General features: G+C 38.9%; 1 protein-coding gene across 3 annotated transcripts; it reads right to left on the minus strand.

Annotated features, from left to right (window-relative positions):
* Window positions 1-681: 681 nt before the first annotated feature.
* Window positions 682-12816, minus strand: nexn (nexilin (F actin binding protein)). Of its 3 annotated transcripts, XM_042416931.1 has the most exons (15): window positions 12656-12816; window positions 10088-10541; window positions 9762-9959; window positions 8471-8555; window positions 8211-8359; window positions 6167-6367; window positions 5833-6006; window positions 5422-5610; window positions 4161-4352; window positions 3649-3693; window positions 3136-3330; window positions 2706-2927; window positions 2251-2439; window positions 1789-2152; window positions 682-1636 (listed from the first exon to the last, which is right to left on the minus strand). In XM_042416931.1, the coding sequence occupies exons 2-15, from the start codon at window positions 10490-10492 to the stop codon at window positions 1623-1625; spliced, it is 2622 nt and encodes an 873-aa protein (XP_042272865.1). In that variant the 5' UTR covers window positions 10493-10541; window positions 12656-12816; the 3' UTR covers window positions 682-1622. The 3 variants fall into 3 exon arrangements, with proteins under 3 accessions (XP_042272865.1, XP_042272864.1, XP_042272867.1); XM_042416930.1 differs by lacking the exon at window positions 682-1636 and having other exon boundaries at window positions 1661-2152; XM_042416933.1 differs by lacking the exons at window positions 682-1636; window positions 3649-3693 and having other exon boundaries at window positions 1662-2152.
* Between the last annotated feature and the right edge of the window lie 1145 nt (window positions 12817-13961).

Here is a 13961-nt window from a genome sequence, read left to right on the forward strand (position 1 = left end):
TCTCTTCTTTGTCATTCAAAATTCCGGAATATATAAATATGCAAATATTTTTTAATTCCATAAGTTTAACTTCTGAACACAAATTGTCTTCTACTTCAATGTAAAGTCTGTTTTCAGTGTTTGTGCACTTGACGCTTCAAGATTCCACATCACACTTGTGTAAATTGCATACTGGACCAGGTTGGCTTCCAAACTATTTGTGATGTCACAAATTATGGTCATAGGCTTAAAGCCATAGCCACTTAAAATATGATTTTCAATGAGCACAGAGAAACCTTTTACTTGCAGCAGATGAATGTGAAAACAGTCTTCTAGTGTCAAACTAGTTTTTAATAGATGTATATGTCCCAGTTAATCACGTAATATGCAGTTCCTACTTTGGCCTCTATCAAATCTCCCAGCACAGAGAAGCTCTGGGTCATTGGCACCACAGCACTGATACCACTATACCTGCCATCCATGGAGCTCGTCTCCCAGGGCCACTCACCAGTTTAATAGCATTCAGGTTTGTGGGAATGCTGATAATTATGTATATCTTGGTCATACTCACGTTAAACCTTAAAAGGACAGTTTAGCCAAAAGCAAAGCAAGTAAAATGTACAACATATCAGGCAGTAGGTAGCAGTAACTCAAATCTTCTCCATGTAAAAATAAAAGACATCACAAAAACACTGCTATTTTTGTTCATTTTATTAAAACATTTTAATTTATAATATATGACAAATATTTAGGCTAGCCTATGTTTTTTTGTTTCATTATCAAACCATAAAACGGTTACCTACTGTCCAGCACAACTGAATTACAACAACTGTATCAAGAGTATTACATTTAACTCAAAACAAAAAAGGGGGGTTGGTACATGAAAAATCAACATTATTTTTTTTAGATGCTGCAATTAAAAAAAACACTTTATCTGGACTTGAATAGTTTCATTAAAAATCAGGATGTACATGTGATTTTAGATGGTTTTGTTCCTAAAATATGCCACTGGCATTTCAGTGTCAACAGACCCATCACTGTGGTTTTCCAATTAAGTGATGACTAACTCAATATAATACCAGTCAAGTATCACAATACCATTTACTAGTATGGTGAAGAGTACACACAACTACATGCTGATTAATAGTGATGCAGTTGTTGAGCAGTAGTATTTAAGATGTTTTACTGATATTCTGTATTATGTTCTTTAAAATTAGTACACAAGGAGATTTTATTTTTTACATTTCAATAGCTCAAGCATGTTTGCCATGTGTGGACCATAAAGTGTGATATATACAATACAGTACTATGATACTTAAAATTGCTGGTATTACAAATATTGTTGGGGCCTTACGACAAAGATAGTTTTGAAGTTTTGTGCAACCCTTGGCATGGGAACAAAAATCATGTTTGTATTTTGGCACAGGTAATATCCTACTCTAACAGGGAGTGCAGCTTTACAATCGAGCAATACGTAAACAACATGTTGCATTTTTTTTTCCTGTGTGTGTGTTGTGTATCCCTCCCTTAGGAATGCCAAGCATACTGCTATTTTCTTCCCTCTGTTGACCATACTGTGAGGGATGAAGATTTACAAAAGGAGTGAGGGACAACGGGGAAAGTTTCCAGAACATGGAAGGGCATCAGTAGTCATAAGCTGCAAGAAAGAAACAAAAGAGCTGTTATCCACATCTACCACTCAGCCTGAGGTCACAAGGAAGAGGAGCATGCGATCCACTTCATAGAGAGAGGTTGAAATCCAGATAGGAGGTATCATGCAGGCATGCAGTCACACCAAGGTGGTCTTACTTTCTATTGTGAGGATGCAGGTACTTGCTGCTGTGCCTCTGCTGTTCACAGCCTTGCACATGTACTCTCCTTCATCCTCTGGGAAGGTCTCCGGCAGGTAGAGGCAGTACGTCTCTCCTCTCTCTATATACTGATAGTCCTCACAGTCCTGGAGCATCTCTCCCTCAAACCACCAGGTCACCTCCGGCTTGGGCTCCCCAGTGATCTTAACGGTGAACCGAACTGGCTCCGTGTCTACCACTGATTGATTTTTAAGAGGTTTTTTAAACCATGGAGCACCCGATCTGGCATGATCCTCCTCATCCTCATAGGCCGCAGAGCCGTTGATGATGCTTCCCTCCTCCTCACCATCATCTTCCTTTTTCTGCAAACAGATGACAAAAAGAATCGCCCAATGTTGCAACCCGCGCTGAGCTGTCATGCATAAGAACGCATATATGGTCATGAGCACGGAAGATTTACTTTTTGCAGTGCAGCATCAATCTCTTGCTGTTCAAACTGCATTCTCTGCAGCTTCTGCTCCTCTATCCTCCTCCTCTCCTCCTCTTCTCGGGCTTTGGCCATTTGTTCAAATCGGGCTCTCATATCAACCTTCTGTTTGAATGGTGACTCCTCAGCCCTCACTGGTGTCGTTTCACCTTCCTCATCCTCCTGAAAAGCAAATCTCAATATGTGACACTTAGATAATACTCCAATGGACAAAAAAGGAAGAGGGAGACGAGGCTGTTACAAAATGTGCTTCATGAGCCATATTTCTCTGAAATGTATTCACACATGTAATTTAGTTTAAGTAAAATGCAATCAACTTAATTGGAGTGATATTGAGATAATGCATCTCGAGAAGCTTATAAATTAAGTTTGTAGGTTCCCACAGAAGGTGTTAGTTAATTCATGTCCACACATGAGGGTATTCTTACCCCCTGGCACCGCTCAGCTTCTCTCTCTTTAATTTCATCATCAATGGCCTTTCTCCGTGCTCTCTCCATCTCAATCTTTTTCTGAATTTCCTCTTCAGTCAGCTGCTTAATTTTCTCAAACTTGGACTTGAGGTCCTTGGCCTGGATGGAGCCAGTCCTCTTGAGTTTAGTCAGCTCTTCATACTCTGCGCTCACAACATCCGAGCTTTCATTCACTTCATCCTGTGAAATAGAGGGCAATTATGCTTGTTATAGCTGTAAGTACTCCGGAGATGATGTGCAATGTAAAGAATGCAAAAAGCGTGTTTGCAGACACTCAAGTAAAACAAGAACTGAATCACTGCTTGAAGAAATTATACTGAATCAAAGCCTTATGTTTGTGATATGTGTCCACATGCAGTATATTCTTGATACTATGTTTGAGACCGACCTCGCCCATCTCTTGTCTGAGTTGTTCAAACTCCTGCTTCTCCTGCTCCATTTTCATTTTGCGCTCCTCCGCCTTGCGTCTCCTTTCAGCCTCCTCCTTCTGTTTCAGCAGCTCCTCAAAGTTGATCTCCAGTTTTCCCGGGTTCAGTGCTTCCTGAGATTCAGTCTTCACCAACTCTCCCTCCTCATCTAGTGCCTACACACACAAATATACACAATAGCAGAGTGAACTAACTGGCTGCATCAAGTATTACATCAGTGTTGTATTACAATTTAAATCTGGCTGAACAAAACAATCCAAGGCCAACTACTTACCTGACATTTAACAACCTCATAAAACCAGCACAAAAATAAGCAGGAGCAATTCTTATTGTTGCCCACAGCATTTTAAGACAGCATGCCACACCGTTATCCTCATACCTTTGTGTTTACAGTAAATACATTCATAGTAACAACTGTTGTTTCCTCTTATTATACTGTAAATAATATACATTTGAAATTGAAAATATCTTACTGTTTCATCTCCATATGCAGAGTTTTCCTGATCCAGACCAGGGCTCTTAAAGAAATAATTTGGACAAGGGAACAGCAATGCAGGTGTACCATTTAAGCCAATCAGAATGATATACAGTACATCAACAATCCACATCCAATTAGAATCCAATTATTGATAACATTCAGATACAATCAGTGTGAAAAGTAGAGAACAGGCGTTTAGTTTGATGTAGCCAAAATTATTTCGGTCACGACTGATATTTATTAGAATGATTTTATCATAGCCATAATGTTAAATATTATAAATAAAGAGTACATATTTATTCTTTGTATGTGTCTATGTGTGTTTGGGCAATTTAAACATTTTCTTAAAAAGCGGGTTTCTCTCTGTTTTTTACAAGAGAAAGCTCAGCAGCAGCAAATTAAGTCAAAGCCTGAAAACAACAATAATAGCACAGTCTTAGTGTGTTAGTGATCAGCCAAAAGCATCAACCATGTATAGTTTTTGGTCGCTGAGTCATGTAGACATACCATGCTCTTGCGGGCCTCAGCAAAGAGCCTCTTCTCCTCTTCCAGTCTCTTCTTGGCCTCCTCCTCTGCCTTCTTCTGCTCCTCCTCTCTTCTCTGGCGTTCCAGCTCCTCAAAACTGGCACACAGCTTTCCAGGCTTACTGCCCTCCAAGTTCAGCAAGGCCATCAGAGCCTCGTCATCCTCTTCCACAAGCTGGGCAAGAACACATCAAGGTAGGCTTTGAATACTGCAGATAAGAGGTGTGATCATCTATTGACAGTTTTAAATGAGACTCCACTTATTTGTGGGACACAGTTTGTAGGACAAGGAATTCTAGTTCAGGTGAAAGCTATGCTAAAGCTTTCTGGTGAGTTAAATGAAAAGACAGATACCAATCTCATATCTGTCTAGTAATCATGAGCTTAGCTCAGCACAAAGACTGAAAACAGGGAAACAGCTAGCCTGGCTCCATCCAAAAGTCATAAAATCCTACCAGCACCTAATAAACTCACTAATTGACGTCATCTCATTTGTTTGATCCAAAAAAAAAACAAAGTGTAAAAAAACAATTTTTTTAATGCCATTTTACGAGGTGCTGTGAGCTAAATTTTTCTTGGCTCCAGTGTTGCCAGATGGGACTGACAAAAAGTCTTCCAATCACAACGAGCCCAATCATCATAAAAGTAGCCGAATATTTAATGAAAAATTTATGACTCAAAAAGTAGTTCAAATTATCGAAACCCACCGAAAAACATTTTTACCCACCAAATTAAATATAAAGTAGCACCATTGGGCAGAAAACTGGCAACACCACTTGGCTCTGAGCAGTTGTGAGGCAACCAGCAACAACTTCAGGAAGTTACTGCTCCCAGCCAAGAAATGGTCTGACACATAACCCACTATAAAACAGCAAATTGTCATTTTTACACTGTGGTTTTTGTACGAATAAAACAAAACAAGATATGTGTTAATTGGTGAGGTTTAGAGGTGGCGATAGGTAGATTCTGTTATCTTCAAACAGAGCCAGACATGGCTCTTTCCCCATTTCCAGTTTTTGTGCTAAGCTAAGCTAACCAGCTGCTGGCTGAAGTGTTATATTTGACGGGCAGATATAAGAATGGTAGCAATCACATATCAGATCAAAGACATGAAAACTACAATGATATTACCGTAAAATATTTTTGCAAACTAAGATGTTTACATTACAAGAGAATTTTCATCATCTAAGAGGGCTTTGTAAGATCTGTTGAATTTTGTAATTATTTATGGGATGCATATTGACCATGCTCTTCCTGGCTTCAGCAAAAGCTCTTCTCTCCTCCTGCATCCGTCTCTTGGCCTCCCCCTCTGCTTTCTTGCGCTCATCTTCTACCCTTTGCCTCTCCAGCTCTTCAAAACTCAACCTCAGTTTTCCAGGTCGGAACTCCTCCTTGTCTTCCTGAGCCGGCTGAATGTCTTCCTCATCATCTCCCTGACAAAACACAAACATACCATTCTGTCAGCTCAAACATCAAACTTCACTACACAGCAATTGTATATTTGGAAGTTTATGAAGTATAAATGGGATCAAAGACATTCTTGAGGATGAAGATGTCTACCAAACTGCTACACAGCACTTGTTGGAAAATAATTCATTGAAAACTTTCCATGAAGTTTTTGAAATTAAAATGTTTGTTTTGAAGCTTTTTATTACCATTCCCAGCCTGGCCTCCTCAAAAGCTTTCTTCTCGTCTAACAGGCGACGTTTGGCTTCCTCCTCAGCCTGCTTCTTTTTCTGCTCCTGCCTTTCCTTCTCCAGCTCCTCAAATGTCATCTTCAGCTTTCCAGGAGTTACCTGCACCTTCTCTGACACCTTCTCGTCTTCATCCTAAAGACGAATGAATGTGAGAATGCAGGAGACATTTTTAGTCTGGGATCCACAAACACTAAAGTGGTTGTAAAAGACAATCCCAGAACAACATCATTCATCACTTATTTATGCTGAAGTGAACAAAAATGTATTGATATTTATTTCTCTATATTCCTACCTCTGGAACAATAGAGCGTCGCTTGGCCTCCCTGAAGGAGCGTCTGTTTTCATCGTATCGTCTCTTCTTTTCCTCCTCAGCCTTCTTCTGCAATTCCTCCTCTCGATTCTTCTCCATGTCCTCAAAGTTCATCTTGATTTTGCCCGGAGGTCGAGATGACTTTGCTGGAACCACTCGTACCAGGATTGTGTCATCTCCTTCCTTTAAGGTAATTGAAAGATAAAGTTAAAGATCCCCTCTAGACGTGTTTTAAGATGTATATAAAATACTCTACTGTGAATAATAATTTATGTCTAATATGTTTTTTCCCACAAAAAAAGTTTGATTATCTCGTTAAAAACCTTAAAATGACACCTACTCCTTTTCCCTCATTAAAAATTCAACAATACGCTGAAAACACAAATATTGTTCATTTCAAAAGTTTAACTGCTGGTTACAAGATGTCTCCTACTTCACTGTAAAGTCCATTCACAGTGTTTGAGTGCTGGATGTTTCAAGTTTCTATGTCACACTTGTGTAAGTTGAATACTGGCTTATAATTGGCTCCAAACTAGTTGTGATGTCACAAATCCTGTTTGAAGGAACATGCCTTAAACTCAAGACTTTTGGTGAGCGCAGTGAAACTTTCCCTCTTCTATTGTCAAACTCTGCACATACATCATACAGCATAGTGAAGCTCAAACATTTAAATAGCAGTAAGTAAAACACATTTTTGAGTGGAGGGGGCCTTTAAATTATCCAAGGCAACACATAAGGCACAGGATAAGAAATTCATAGACTTAAAGACTAGATACTTAAAATTAATTCTTGTTTCTAAGTTTTGTGCAAGAGCTCTTATAGACAAACTGTTCAGCATTGAAAACAAATTTAGGTCACTCACAGTGCTTACCCACATACACACACACACACACACACACACACACTGGGGATAAGAGTGTGTGGGTGGGTAGGGGCAACTCTATTGGCATAGTGTCACCATTTGCAGTAGGTCAGTATGGGTGTCAGTCTGAGATAGCGGAGTCTAATTCGGTCACAGTAAGGGGGTCTAGAGCTAATTTAGTCACTGGGAGGTGTGGGAAACAGTTGCCAGTCATATGCTGTCTACACCTGGCAGCTCTGTAAGAGTGCTGTTCCAGTTGTTTCTAGATCATCAAGTCAGTGCTTCCATACATTTAAACAGGACATAAAGAAAACAGTGATAGGGAAAGCTAAAAAAAAACAACAACAGGTGTTTGTCCCACTGCACATAACAGTAATAACATAAATATACATAAAAGCACTCCAGTTACTGTGTCATCTGATTTTGGGCACCGTTCAGAAGAAATTAGGTTGTGAGGTAATGGTGTTACTGATCCCCCCCAAAAATACAGAGGACATGGCAGCAGTGTCCTTAATGGTAGCTACTGCCCCAATCATGACTGATGATGATAAAGGCAGAGTTGTAAAGAAGAAAAAAGTGAAAAAAGGAAAAGGCTGAATAAAATCAGTACCCTTATAACAGTGTCTTGTTAAAGATTTCCATACGGTTGTTGAACAGTTACACCACTGTCAATGACAATCATGACTGCTCTCTCTTAACAAGAGCAGAATTAGGGCAAAGACGTAGCAGGTAATTGCCTGTAATCGCCTATCTGGCACAGGAATACTTACGTAACCATTCCCAAGTACAACACTGACGGTATAATAAGCCTAAAACCTCTGTTCACGTTGTTCTATCTATACTGTACTGATGACTCTTTGGAAATATTTATTTGCTTTACATTACATCATTTTCCAAACTACCATAAGTCTTACACAGTAAGATGAAATGGAAGCGATCCATTTACCATGAGTTCACAAACTGATCATGTCAACAATGCTACTGGTGGATTCAGACATAATCAGGCCTCTAACAACTGTTTGGATCTCAAACGCCACTTAAAATAACTCATCTGAGTGGCAGCTGAGGATTACCTGAATGATTACAGATACATGTAAGCCATTGTCGTCAGAAAGGCAGAGCGATGAGACCCTGTGCAAAGGAATTCACCCCATGTTTACTTACCTCAGCTGCTTTCTTAGCCAATTCTTTCTTAATTTTGTCTTTTTCCATCTTGTCCTGGGCCTCCCTCTTCTTCCTCTCACTTTCCATCCTCTTCCTTTCCACCTCTTGTCTTTGTTTTTCCATTTCTGCAAACTTCCCCTTCACACTACCTGAGGATTCCACAGAGCACAGAATGAGCCGTCAGCACTGGTTGTGTTCCTCTTCCTCCCATATCCCTTGTTGAATATCCATCCTATCCTTAGCAACCGAGTGTGTCTTACCTGTGATTTTGGGGACGTAGGATTTTTCTACTTTCGCTGGCTTCACATCTTCTTCCTCATCACTGGAAGCGAGAAGTTCTTTTATCTGTTGCGGATCAGATGAAGAGTATGGTGAGGTTACGGTTTAGCTGGGATCATCTCCTCTACCACTCAGGAGCCATGCTGGTCCCAGCAAGAACAAGAGCTTAATCCCTGCTAATAGCTGGGTCATGTGACCTGCAGGTAGGTTTCTGATTGGGCCATGGTGTTATTGCACACACAGGAGATGAGCGTAGGTGACCGAGCCTGGGCCAGCTATATGGCACGCCTGTACACTTGGAGGTTGTTCTGTCTGAGTATCACTGATAATCCACTCACATATTACCGTATCACTGCATTTGTTTCACCACAGCTGATCTCGAAGCAGAGCTTGTCTTAACCCTTGAATTCTTGATCTCTGACATTCATCTTTAACTTTAGATTCAAGTCAGAAATATTTCTTCCACACTGTATGTCAGTATTATACTGTATATGTATATTCTCTATCTGTTTCTTCTAGTGCTTCAGTGGCGCTATGATGAAATATTAACATCCAAGACTCCATTTTTTCTTGGCAACCATTAGATAAAGTCTAAAAAATGTAGAAGTAATTTGTCTCATTTTTATATGTTTTTATAATTAGTTGACTAAACAATTAGTCCAGAAAATGGCAGAAAATGGTAAGAAATTTCCCAAGGTAACGTGTTCACATGTCTTAATCTGTTCTAGTACAGTCCAAAACACAAAGGTTCAGTTTACTATGATATGAAATAGAAAAGAGCAGCAAACCTATTTTGAGAAACATTGTTAAAGATTAATTTTCTGTCAGTCAATTAATTGATTAATTGGCTACTTTTGTCCTTGTAAATTTTGGCGTGGCATCGGAAAAATTAGGGATCTGCATTACAATTAAAAATAAAGTTCAGTAAGCTGAACAATGCTTGCACAACATGCATTTGGATTGATTGATCCACTAAAGGGCCGATGGGATTTGAAGAAATCAGCTGCACAGCAGTCCTAAGGAGTTCCTTGCGTATATCAGTGAGGTTAGAATTACCATCTTTTAAAAAATTACCATCTTTTTACATCAAGCACAAACCAAAGTTGGCATGAAATAATAAAAAATTAATAAGTTAATTGTGTGGTGGATGTTGCACTGCGGTGTATAGAAGACAGTGAATTCTCACTCAAACTGGCAGCTTCGTCACCCCGTCATGCCTCATCATGCCATGCAGGTCACGGTTGGAGGTTAGTGGGGTTAGCTGTCTTTGACCTGCTGCTTCCTGCGATTCCACTCTCTCTCCTTGATGTATTGCTCCCTCCTCTTTTCCTGCTCCTCCTTGTTCCTCTGCCGGCTGCGCTCATCCCTGGCCCTCTGCATGGCCTCAAACTTGCCAGTCACGTCCCCCTTCCCTTTGTTCACACTGGGCACATAGCTTCTGGCCACCGGCTTTCTGGATCTGAGGAGTTTCTGTGGTTAAACAAGCAAAAGAATGTTAAGAGAAAGTTATTTTATGTAGCAAGGGGAAGCTGTGGGGGGCATTATTAAAAATATAAAGATAAAAGAAATATTGTTTGATTGTATTATTCTTGTCTCACCTCTTTTTTAAGCTCCAATTCAGAAATACTCGGGTCATCATTTGTGTCAGGTTGTGCATTCTCCTTGTCCTCTGTGTCCTTTCCTACACCATTAACAGCTGCTGATTTTTCATTTTCATCATCATTGGCTGTGTCATCTTCTTTGTGTTCCACACCGTTCATGTATGTCTTGTCAGCCTCGTTGCTTGCTTCATCAGTCTTCTGGCAAGGCTTTTTGTCTTCTGTGTGTGATGTCTTCTCACTTTCCTCCTCAGCTGCAACCTTTTCATTGTCTGCCACATCCTCTTTCTCATGTGTCACATCAACGTCCTTGTTTTCTGTGTCACTCATGTTGTGTTCATTTTCATTTTCTACCTCATCCACGTCGTGGGCGACTGCAGCCACAACCTGCGCCACCTCAGTCATGTTTGTACCACAATGACAAGTTGACAAACAGGCTCTGTTTAAATGTTACCTGCAAAGCAAAGGGGGAAGGTTTGAATGTTGTTGTCTTGTTACATTATGCTCTGCTCTACACTCAACAAAAATTAAGTATGCAACAGAAAATTGACCATATTACATAATTTGTCACTTTCATTGAATTGAATTGAATCAGATATATTCCTTTTTAAATACAGCATCTACAATCTTGCAAATGGCTATCAAGCAATTCATGGATTCACATTGCAAAAAACAAAATGAAAAGATGTTGCAAATGAATATATTTGTAAAATAAATGGACTTATACAGTATATAGTAAGATGTGTTTATTACAGTACTCCTGCTTGTGTGTTTGTGCACTCTTGAAATAATCAAGATGGCAGACAAGATTCATTTCTTTCAGCAATATTTTGAACAATTTATCAATTAAATTGTTCAATTATAAGGTCTTTTGATGATCCATGTCAAATACAAATTATTCGCTCATTATTATTTATATATTTATTTGCTTTAAAAATTGAGTGTTATATTTTTCTGTCCAATGAAATATACAAAAACAGTTTGCTGCCATTTGATAGTCTCATTTTTTTCTTTAAGCTCTACATTTTCCTCATCTGGAAGTGAGATTTATATGTGTGACAGACACTTCTTGACTACAAAGTTAGGGCAAAGAGAGCTGCTCCATTTCAAAGTATGTTGAGAAAGAGTGCAATGGTAGCTTGCTATTTATAGCCCACTTGTGGGTCTAGGACATGTGATCATGGCTATTTCTGATGAGTGATAGGCAGTTGGACAGAGCTCAAGTTGGCAGCCGCATGTCGCCCCACAGACCCTTGACAAAATGGCCAGACTGAGAGCGAGACAACTGGATGAATGAGGGCTGTTTGGATTGTTAGTCATCCAACACTAAAACTGTTGCTGTTTATCATTGTCCTCAAATACCTTTTCAGTTCAGGTATGAAAATCCTAGTGTGACGTGATGCTGCTAAACAGGAGCTTGGCCATTTCACTATGGAAATGTTGAATTACGTCCAACAGCCAACAGTCGCTTGTATTATTGCCAAAAAACATCCATAATCACAGTGAAGTGTGACCACTGTAGGCTTCGCAGGTGTGGTCATCTTAAAATCTTCACTCCTTTGAGATTCAAAAGTGTTCTCAACAGCTTTACAACACGTTTAAGTTGTTTTATATTCTAATTTAGTACAGTTTGACGGAGTCCATGTGCGCAGTAATGTAAATACACATGACTTGCAGTTTTTGGAAGCAGAATAAAATAATAATAAATAAATAAAACTGCTCATTTGTAAGTAAAGTAAGCCTGATTTAATCTGATAATCATGATTCTGCTTGACATTCAACTACAAAGGCTTGTTTATTGGTAAAGATCATTTTGATTCCCCTCATCTCTCATCCTCAAATAACCGGGATGTCAGGAGATTTACAGCTCCATTTTAATTAAGTGACACTGCTACTTCTTTTGTGCATTGATAAACCCAATATTCTGACTCAAAATATACAACTAAATGATCTTTAATAATAAGGTTTTAGTGCTTTGAAGGATATTAACTTCATATTTGGACTGATAATGAAAACAGTAGCTACTATATCAAAAAATATCTTAGTTTGTTAGTTATAATGAGAATCAACATCTCTCTTAAACATCTTCTAAAGTTTGAATCAGGTGAAGGTTAACACTGAATTAACACTGAAAAAAGCTTTTCCAGTTACAGGGAACATTTTAGGTTGGTGATGTCCTATTTCTGTACACAGCTGGCACAATATATCATGACAGTGTGTGTCAGAAAAACTAAGAGTTTGGCACATGTAGCCTACAGATAATTAATGTGCTAATTCATCATTATAACGTCTACAGAATATACTAACCAATTGAAATTATATTGTTTCTGTTTCTTTAAGCTTGCACATACTGTGGACCAGTGACAATAAATTGTAACTAATAACTTGACAAGCACTTTGAGACAGCCTACCTGATGTACACGTCTGTCTAAATTAATAAATATGATGTTTAAGGCAACTTTTGAATAAAGTCAAGTATCTTTGACCTTGCTACATAATGGTGAACAGACTACTTTACGGTTTTACAGACCTATTTTTGCTAAATAATCTATAAAATAGAAGTTTTACCTTTTTAGTGTGCTGTCGTCCTCCTGGTTTTGATTTTTTTTTTTAAATCCTTTGGGTAGATATAAACCAGAAGGAGTGAAATTCAAGTGAAGTGGGACAATCCAAGATGCGACCACTCGGTGCACTAGTCGACTGGTTGCTGGTTATGTGCCGGTGTGCCGTTTCCTTAAAAGTACCGTTACTTTCTAGCGGATACTGCATTCCGCGCGCGCCTGCCACAGGTTCAGCTGTTGCCTCGCACGCGTGCGCGCGCACCCACACACTCTCATCCTGATCATCTGCAGTCGCAGCTGCAAAAATAAATGTTAGGAAATTATCCAGACAAATATGTTGTATTATTGTGTTGTCAGTGGTCAGTTTCTATTTGATAGTGATTTTTTATCCTACACATTCACCCTATTTATTTCTCAGGTAATTGACCAATGAGGTTATAATGACCTTAGTGCATATTTTCATATTATATGGCACCATTTTACTGTATAATGTCCTCAACAGTCATGATGCAGAGTCTGAGGGTGTGTCTGCAGCTGTGAAGTTTAAGTTTAGATTAATAATCTATGGATGTGGATATATAGGTGTGTATATACTGTATATTCATTGGTGAGTTTACAGTGTGACCATGATCTCTCCCATGGTATCACTGAAATGCCTATAAGAACATGTGTGTGTTTATGCATATTCTCTATAATTTAGGGCAATAGTTTTGTACAGAAACAGGTGTCATTAAAATAAGCTACCTAATGATTGATAAGATAAGATGGACTCTTTACATATCTAACTTTTGTGTCTGTTTTCCTATCTTAAACATATCTGCTCTTGCCTCTTTGTTCTAGTTTTGGTCCCTCATCTAAAATTTTGTTTAATGAATGATGTTTGATAGCATAATCCCTTATCCACCATTTTACTCTTTCAATTTCACAGAGGATAGAGGATAAAAGTAAACAAATTGTCCATCACAAGATAGACTTTGTGAGAAGTTCTGTTTAGGAGGACAGCAAGCTTCTGGAAAACCTTTGAATGCAGACAGACATTATCTGCTTGTTGGCCTGTTAGAGCCAGAATTCCTGACTTATCAGTTAAGAGGGACACCAGCTTGTCCTTTGTTTTTCCCGCCTGACCTAGATATTACTGTATTTCTGCTATGCGATGACGGTTGGACCTCATATCGTCATGCCAAGAGCCTCAAAAAAAGAAAGAAAGAAAAAATAAAAGAAAGCATTTGGTTACATCTAGTCAGAATCCATATTTCAGACATTGAACATTTGACACATATAAGCCTACAGTAACATACCTATCATAGTGTGGA

The sequence above is a fragment of the Thunnus maccoyii genome, chromosome 7 (assembly GCF_910596095.1).
Source record: "Thunnus maccoyii chromosome 7, fThuMac1.1, whole genome shotgun sequence".
NCBI classification, from domain to species: domain Eukaryota; kingdom Metazoa; phylum Chordata; class Actinopteri; order Scombriformes; family Scombridae; genus Thunnus; species Thunnus maccoyii.